This window comes from Sarcophilus harrisii, chromosome 2 (genome assembly GCF_902635505.1).
Source record: "Sarcophilus harrisii chromosome 2, mSarHar1.11, whole genome shotgun sequence".
NCBI lineage: Eukaryota > Metazoa > Chordata > Mammalia > Dasyuromorphia > Dasyuridae > Sarcophilus > Sarcophilus harrisii.
Genome location: NC_045427.1, coordinates 653,015,269 through 653,024,659, shown reverse-complemented (window position 1 = coordinate 653,024,659; position 9,391 = coordinate 653,015,269). Strand labels below are relative to the sequence as shown.

The 9,391-nt window shown below is 40.1% G+C and overlaps 1 protein-coding gene across 2 annotated transcripts in view; it reads right to left on the bottom strand.

The window, feature by feature from the left end:
* Window positions 1-113: 113 nt before the first annotated feature.
* ZRANB1 (zinc finger RANBP2-type containing 1) overlaps window positions 114-9,391 on the bottom strand; it is a 93,826-nt gene continuing 84,548 nt past the window's right edge. The window contains exons 6-9 of one of the 2 annotated variants that reach the window (XM_003755006.4): window positions 6,184-6,304; window positions 4,748-4,877; window positions 4,175-4,404; window positions 114-3,507 (exon numbers count right to left, since the gene is read on the bottom strand). In XM_003755006.4, coding sequence (XP_003755054.1) covers window positions 3,289-3,507; window positions 4,175-4,404; window positions 4,748-4,877; window positions 6,184-6,304 — 700 coding nt within the window. In that variant the 3' untranslated portion in view covers window positions 114-3,288. The remainder of the gene's footprint in view (window positions 3,508-4,174; window positions 4,405-4,747; window positions 4,878-6,183; window positions 6,305-9,391) is intronic. The other variant, XM_031957003.1, reaches the window with a different exon arrangement.

Genomic DNA, 9,391 nt, shown 5'->3' with positions numbered 1-9,391 from the left:
GACTGATTTCTATACTTTAGGGAAGCAATATGGCATTGATTGATTGAATGGTTTATGCGAATGACTTCCTAGATAGTGACCTCGAGTACCTTTAGTGCCTTCCCTTCATTACACTTTTTTTTTTTTTTTTTTTTTTTGAAAATGTGCTTCTCCCCCAAAAGAAACATTTTGCAACATGTAAAGTTAAAATCAAGGAAAAGTCATCCTGGTGGTCTAAACTCACTTTAAAGCTGGGGTTGTAATGTAACATCCATAATACAAATACAAAGACACAATTTCAAAGTCCTTGACAATATATGCTACTGTGGCAGTTAATTTCCAAAGGAAATCTGTAACACTGGGACAAGCACAGATCATTTCCTGAAAAGTAACACTGAATGAAGCCCCTAAAAGAATAGGAAATACCGACTACCAGCTGAACTGAGGCCCCTCCTACTTGGTGGTACAGGGGAACGACCTGATTGGGTTGTCATGAATAATCTCCTCTTGGTCGGTCTCAAATAAGCAGTACGGGCACCCCCTTTGCCATAGATTTGGTAACTTCCCTGGCAGTGCTGACTGATTGACTGCATCTCCCAAGCCCCTACACCACCTCTCCAAGGCCAGGTCCAACTTCAGTGGCCAAAGACCCTAAGTCTTAAAGCTCGAGGATGGGTGGGGCTGGGATGGGGGGGAGTGGGGAGATGAACCGACCGGGAGTAGTTCTGTACAGTGGCCCCTGAGGATGTGACAAAGAGAGCGCACATCTTACAAAGTTAAAAAGCTCATCCTGGAAATTGTGGTTGTCAGAAAGAAGCTATTTAGCATAAATGTCATTTGCCCACAGGGTTCATTTTCATTTACTGAAGATTTCATTGTTTCAAAATAAACATTTTGCTCAGAATAAGCCAACCTACTGTGGAACCATCTAAAAGCCCCATAACAAGCTAGAAGCATGGAACAGTAGAGCCAGCAATTATTCCCATAGGGAAATCTCTTAACATGTACTAGCAATGCTAGCTATATTTTTAGGGTCATTAATCTGTAATAAAATAGTAAACGGCTGGACTCGAGCAGAAAAGCCCGCAGAGCCAATCTGCCAAGCCTTACTGATGAGAGGATAGATGAGTTATACCTAACTTCTCCTTGGTAGGTCGGAGTGTATAACTACAGTGATAACACAGTGGTTTTTCTCAAAATTTTTTATTTCTGGCATCTCCAATTTGGAGGGTAGTCTCTGCTTCCAACAAAGAGAGTGTCGGGAAGGATGTCTGCCTCCAGAAGGATAACACCATTTAAGTGTCACATTCGGTATCTATTTCCTAGATAAGGAACACTGATCCTACTGAGGAAAAAAGGTCTAATGAGGTCCTTAGAATAAAGAAAATGCTTTCTTTGATCACCAATTCTAATAGCTTACTGTAGAAGAGAAAGCATAATCCATTGGTAATGTTACATATTAAGACTGTTTTGTAAGAAAACCAATCCTTTCCATTTCAGAGGGAAAGAGCGGACACTGAGTAGAATCTGTCCCGTGCCCGTGTCTTTCTAACTTTGGATAAGCCACACAAGTCCCACACAGAAACCTACGTCACTCTGCCTGGGATTTTAGCAAGCACCAAAAGAGACTTCTCAGACACGTGAACGAACACGACGTTTCAGTTGGGAAAAACCGTAGTGACTTCTGAAAAGGATGGGGTTGGGGGCTGCAAACACGACCCCCAGCACGACAGGAGTAAGTTTTGCAACTTGGGGGTTTTGTCGATAGGACCTAGAAGCTGTGCCCATTTCAACACCTTCTAAATAACAAATTCTTGAGGGTTTTCACAGCCTTCAGCTATGGAATTCAGGGAAGGAGGAGGACTTTACTAGGAGACTTCTTTCCCAATTCAAATCTCAAAACAAAGATCTTCTATAATCACCCACTCTACCACCCAATTTTCAAAATGCTCATAACACTAACCTTTGCAGCTGTCTGGGAATAAAACTTGACCCCGTTACCAATTATACAGCTAAAAAGTGTCAGTCATTTACAAGGGTTTTCTACTAAAGAATATGCTTCGAACTTATACTTAAAAGAAAAGTTAAAAAGGAATGGCACATCAATCAACATGCAAGAACATCCCAGAGGTCTCTACTGAGAAATTCATCATACAGTGCATTTCAACCATCTGACTCTTTGTAAAATCTTTATTCTGAACTGTCAACAGTGTCCCCACCTGCCCAGACAAAGGCAGGCCCCCATTTCTAACAGGATTTACCTTAGAGCCCCAAAGGGTAAGACAGTAAGAATCACGCCAGCTTAAAAAATGCTCTGCTGTGCATTTACAGTGACAACCTAAGAGGCAGGAAATTCTCAATCAAGTCTGAGTTAGCAAACTTCACACAATTCATTGGGTACACAATGGCCCACAGCCCATCACTGCCTTGGCTACATCCCAAGTGCTTGTCTAATGTCCAGGGATGAGTCAATTCAATGACTGGACTTTGCCAGATATTTGGAATAAGAACCCTAATTTTAGGTCACTATTCCAAAAAAATAAATAAGTACTGTAGACAGAAAGGGAAAAAAAAAATCCTTCAGAAAAATGAAAACAATGAATTAATGGAAAGCTAGAGGCTTCAAAATAAGGGAAGAATATTCTATCAAGTTCAGTCCATGAGGAATTTGGCTTTTCTTCCACAGTTTGTTAAGATTTTATGTTTATTATACTGGGCACCGGAGGAACTTAAAAAAAAAAAAAATCCGATAAACTTTTGCCGTGGGTAATCTGTGTGAACAAAAAAATCCTCCTATTATCTGACTGTGGCACCAGCAGAACAACACAAAATGGTCTTTTAATGTGTCAGAATATTTAAAAAGTGATGTAGACCATCAATTCTACCTTAAAAGGAAATTTCAAAAAGACCAAATAGCCATCCAATATGTGCTTTGTTAAGTGCCCTCACTGAATAAAAATTTCTCAATCATTTGAAGATGCTGGTACAACTTTTCCTATTACACAACTTCTTACACAACCACATGCGGTACATTTATAGACAGATTTACAATTTGAAAGGAAAAAAACAAAATGTTCTGTCTTGATAATAAAATTAGCTTTTTACAAACTGTAGTCCAACCAGAGTTCTCTGTTCGCACAGCAGATGAGCACTTGTGTTCTCTCCCTGGTGTATGGATCAGAAAATCCCTGGGACAGCAGGTGTCTGCCAGCCGCTCGTTCGTCCTGTAGTGACCGACTGCTTGCAGCGCGACCCCAACCTTGGGGCATTCACCGACCCCGTGGCACCAACAGCTCCCTCCCCACCACCTCACTCGTCTTCCTCATCTTCGTCTTCCTCTCCATCTGACAGGGACGTGCAAGGGCGGATCTGTCTGTAGCGGTCAAGCCACTTCTCCACCATCTGGGTGACCAGGGGGTGATTGCGCCGGCGGGAGCTCTTCTGCATGGCCACGAGCACCCCACCCTCCGTGACACAGCAGTCCAGCCATTCACGAAGCAACTTTTCTTGCTGCTCTTCATTGCCGAGCTTTGAGAGGGGAAGAGAGAAGGCAGAAACCAGCGCTGAGATCAAGGGCACAGAGGATGTTCTCAGAGCCTGTCACTGTCACTACTGGGGCACCCACTGGGGAACGGCAAAGCAAGAGTGTGTGCATGTGTGAGTGCAAGTGTGTGTCAGTGTGTGTGCATGTCTGTGCACATGTGTGAGTGTATATGTGCGTGTGAGAGAGCGTGAGCCTGTGGCACACAGACTATGAGAGTATTTTCACATTTTAAATTTTATGCAGTTATACTACTTTCTGTGCAAGGCAAAAATGACTTAAGAAGGCCAGAGAGGGAAGACAAATGTGTTCCAATTTGTCATGGAGATTTTATGCTTCCAAAAGACCTGTCGATACTAGGAAGCCTAATAGATATTCGGGGCACAGAAGGCAGGTGATCGAAGCAAACTTCAGGCAATGGTGTCAGCTCCACAGTCTGACCGCTCGCTGCCATCTCTGGTATCACGCCTCCGACTCAAGGACCCCCGGGCAGACTACTCTGAGCAGGCACGAGAACCGCAGGAAGGGCGGCCTCTATGTGGAGAAAGGCCCTGACTTTACATGGAGCCCGGGAGCTGGGGTAGCAGTGGAGGATCCGTTCCTAAACTCAGCCCAAAGTGGGACGCCCCCCGGGTTCACCAAACGGCTTCTTACCTCTTGAGCAGAGAGAAAATGGATGTGCAATAGCTTCCTTTCGCTATCTACCAAAGGTAAAAAAGTGATGGTCACATCGTCATCTGTGTTCAAGTTAGCACCAGCACCTCGATTGCCATAGCCATCGTTCTCCATGGCAACCAGGGCCGAGAAATGGCCCCGCGTGTAGCCCAGAGCAATGGGACTTTTCCAACAGAAACTCTGTTCCCAGAGCAGAGGCAAATACACACCTAGGGGAAAAGTGACAGTCAGAAGTACTTTGGGAAGAACCGTCTACCCTCCAGCCAAATGAGCAAGAGTCGCTTCAAATGTAAACCTGGTCATCCCCATGAGGTCATTCATTACTCCCACTCCCACATCTTCAATCTATTTCAATTCATGCTATCAAGAGTCCAAGTAAAGTACCCTTAGAACTTTTCTTTCACCATAATCTACTCCAAATTTGGGGGAATAAAGGAAAAGCAAGCTGTGAGACCTTCCCACCATCCATCAATATGTAAGAATGTGACAAGTAAGAAATTGCATTGGGCCCCAAATGACAGTATAACAATACAATATGACCAAATGGCTTACCTTGAAAACGGGTATATCCTAAAGTTTCTCCTCGGAAACTCTTATAATATTTTACTCCATAAACTATAATTGGTCGTCTAAGAATATGTGCAAGTACAAAAATGTGTGTCTGCTCCAAACTTGCTCCAGGCTATGCAAAACACAAAGAAGAACAATTTCTCCTTTCAGGTTTTAGGAGCAAACCAGGCAAAGGAAAGGAAACACAATGGGAGAACCTGAAGCCACTGAGGTTTAGAGATTGGGTCTTTCGATACAGACTACAACAGCTAAAGCAGACATCACAAACTAGCCCAGCAATCTTCAGAGGCTACAAGGGACCTGCTTTCTCTAATGCTAAAGATCAATTAAAGGGTTCTCTTTCAAGATAAAGGCACCTAAGATACAAATCACGCTGCAGAAATGGTTTCCAACGCATGCCACTAATTCTTATTTATATCTGGCACAAAATTCCCACTGGCATGATGTGCTATTTGAGTCTTTTCTCCAATGCACAGATGAGAGTTTTGTGACTCTCACTTAAAAATGGGCGTGACAGGATTTCAAATTAATATAGTGTAATGTCTTAGAGGGGGAAAGATTCTACAACTCTAAAACTACTCTGCAAGAAAGCCAAAAAGCAGTATTTTTTACTGTAAGATTATCATAATCCTGAACCCAGAAAAAGTATGAGGAAATGTTCCACATGGAGTCAGAAGAAGGGAGAGAGAGGCTACTGGTGTGGAACATTATATATACACATTATCATCAATTATGGTCACTGTGTTGGATGATTTTAAAACAATTGCTGTTAAACTAAAAGGAAATAATAAAAAAAAAAATTTTTAATGAAATTCTTTCTGAAGAGCTAAAATAGAAGGGTTCCAATAAAAACTGCAGCAAGTTTGGTTTAAAAAAAAAAAAAAAAAAAGACATTTCAGGTTGTACCCATTACATCATTCATTTCTGCAGGACTTTCTTTTAAAAAAAATAAATAAATAAACAAACAAAAGGCATCTGTACCTCCTTTCTCCCATACTCCAAAAAACAAAAGCCTGAAACAAATAGAACCAGCCCCATCCCCACCGAGAATTTCCAGATTGGGAGACTAGAACCTTGGTACTTCATTCACCAGTTCGACATCTCTGCAATCACTCTCTGCTCTGGGCAAGAACCTTGCCATGGATTTGTTCGTATTCACATCATAATAGTAGCTCTCAGTTAAACAATGCTTACTATTCACAATTATTATATAATTTGTTTGTTACCACCACCCAGAGCCAGGTACTCTTATTTTCATCCCCATCTTACAGGTGGAGAGACCGAGGCTGAGAGAGATGAGGTAACTTGCCCAGAGATATCCAATTGAACTCAGATCCTTCAGACTCTGGACAGCACCACTAATATCCATAACAACATGCAAGGGCAAGGGGAAGGCGTCTGGCCCCAAGTGTTCTTACCTGACTAGCAAGAGAGAGGATAAATGCCCAATCTTCCTGCCACTGTTCTTCTCTGAGGGAAAAATGTAAACCAAAGCTCTGAGAATACCACGACTCCCACTCTTTCCAACGTGTATAAAACCTAAAACAGTGAACAAAGCTTTTAAAAAGAAAAACTGTAGTCATTTCACATATTAACATTCACAACACTTCAAGGAACTAGGGTGAAGCTGCAGATGAAGTTGAGCCAATCTAAACTGTCCTCTTCAATAAAAGTAGTTCCTGTTTCTAGGGTCCCTTGGAGTTTGTCACCCTAAGAATTAGTATCATCCCCATTTTGCAAATGGTGAAACTCCCTCAATCCACCAGTGTTGCCTCTGGGTCATCTGGACTGCTCAAAGTCAGCTGTCTGACTCACTCCCCAGAAAGGTTTTCATTCAGAATTTCACTCTCTCTAAAGCAATTCTGCCGAATCATGATATTAGGAGCAGGATGCAGCAGACAGAGAAGTCCTCAGAATCTATTTTTCTGACCCTGATAATGTCACTCACTTAACCCATAGGCAACTCTCTTTAAAATGCAGTGGATTGCTCTGTACTGGTAAAAGGAACTCAAACTCAAATTTGGAATTCAAATCAAATCCCACAGGCCCAGTCAAAAAGTAAATAGCTGCTAACTAATCTTTGACCAAAGAAAAGTCCAGAGTGCCCCTCTGGATCGGGAGCTATTTGCTACCCAAACCACATTTCTTGTATCAGTTCACCAGCCTTGCCAAAACAATTAGGAAATACCAGCACCTATTTCTCAAACAATAACAGCAATGCCCAAAATAATTTCCTTGTAATTTTTTTTTGAAGTTTAAAAAAAATTTCTCTAAGACTACAATGATATCAAATCACTTAATTTAATAGAAAAAGTGTACTGAGTCAAATTAAAACAACTCTTTTTAATTTCAGACCAACACTTGTGAAGTTCAAGATACTTTGTGCTAAAGGGTAGAGTCAAAACTGAAAAAGCCCTTGACATTATCAAGTTCATAAGCTCCTTTCTTCAAGTCTGGCTGGTAACATCTAAAAATTTCATTTAACCCTAAGGCAATTAGTAGGGCTGAGCAGCAGAATTTACAAGCTGATTTCCAACCGTTTATCTTTCTACATGACACTTTTCACAAAACTGTTTCTTCTATAGATCATCCCAAAGTGACCAAAAAGTAAATACTTGTTTTCAAGAATGATGCTGTCTATAATGAAAAACTAAGATGAAAAAGAAATGGGTTCCTTCTAGTCTACAGTAAATCATAATTTAACCAAATAGCAGCCTTAGTATTTCAATAACACAGGTTTTATTCTTATATAAACTAATTTTTTTCAATAAGAGTTGCCTTATTAGTTAAAGTATGCAGATACATCTGAATACTTTCAAACTAATGAGAAAATGAAAATTTGTATTAAAAGTTCAAGATACAGCATTTTAGTGCCAGCAGTGTTTGTATCCTAAAGAGATCATAAAGGAGGGAAAGGGACCCACATGTGCAAAAATATTTGTGGCAGCCCCTTTTGTAATGGAAAGGAACAGGAAACTGAGGGGATGCTCATCAGTTGGAGAATGGCTGAATAAATTATGGCATATGAACGTTATGAAATATTATTGTTCTGTAAGAAATGACCAGCAGGAGGATTTCAAAAAGGCCTGGAAAGACTTGCATGAACTAATGCTAAGTGAAGCAAGCAGAACCAGGAGATCATTATACATGGCAACAACAAGACTATACGATGATCAATTCTGACATGGCTCTCTTCAACAATGAGATGATTCAAACCAGTTCCAATTGTTCAGTAATGAAGAGAGTCAGCTATACCCAGAGAGAGAACTATGGGAAATGAGTGTGGACTACAACATAGCATTTTCACTCTCTGTTATTGTTTGCCATGTATAATGTTCTCTTTGACAATGAACTGATTCAGACCAGTTCCAATTGTTCAGTAATAAAGAGAGCCATCTACACCCAGGGAGAGGACTGTGGGAACTGAGTGTGGACCATAACATAGCATTTTTACTCTTTCTGTTGTTGTTTGCTTGCATTTTTGTTTTCCCTCTCAGATTCTTTTTTTTTTCCTTTCAAGATCCACTTTTTCTTGTGCAGTAAAGATAACTGCTGGATCGGAATTAGCATATTTTAACATGTATTAGAATACCTGCCATTCTAGGGGAGGGGTTGGGAGGAAGGAGGAGAAAATTTGGAACAGAAGGTTTTGCAAGGGTCAGTGTTGAAAAATTACCCATGCATATTTTTTGTAAATTAAAAAGCTATAAAGGTTTAAAAAAATATATAAAAAATGCACAAAAATCTACTGAAGAGAAGAGAAACTTTTTAAAAAGCTGAATATTACAAATGGAAAAAGATATACAAAAATTCACTGAAGAAAAGAACTCCTTAAAAAGCATAAATGGGAAAATGGAAAAGTTCACTGAAGAAAATAATTCCTTAAGAATGGACAAGTAGAAGCCAATGACTCCATGAGACATCAAGAAACAAAACAAAAGGCAAAAGAATGAAAAAATAAAAGAAAATGTGTATTTTATGTAAAACCGTGTGCAAAACAGATAAAGGAGAGAGAATATTAAAAATCATTGTACTACCTGAAAGCTATAATAAAAAAACCCTAGAAATTATATTTTGATAAATTAACAATGAAAATTGCCCCAATATCCAATAATGAAAGAATAAAATAGAAGTTGAAAGAATCCCCCAACCACCTCCTGAAAAAGATCTTAAAATGAAGATTCCCAGGTATATTATCAGAGAATCAAAGAGAAAAACTGCAAGTTGCCTAAAAGAAGCAATTTAAATACTGTGAGGTAACAATCAGGATAAAATAAGATTTAGCAGCTTCTATATTTAAAAGGATCAGGACAAATGGGGGAACAATAAATAGAATGTAGGGCTGGTCTCAAGAAGCAGCACGTCTCTGAATATAAATCTGGACTCAGATACATACTACTATATATGACCCTAGGCAAGTCAATCAATCCTGCTTGTCTCAGTTCCTCATCTATAAAACGAGTTGGGGGTGGGGAGGAGGGAGGGAGGAGAGAAATGGCAAAGCACTCCAAGTATCTTTGCCAAGAAAACCTCAAATGGGGTCACAAAGAATCAGACACAACTGAAAAACCATTACACAACATCATCATTAAAGGATCAATGGACTTGAAATATGATATTCAGGGA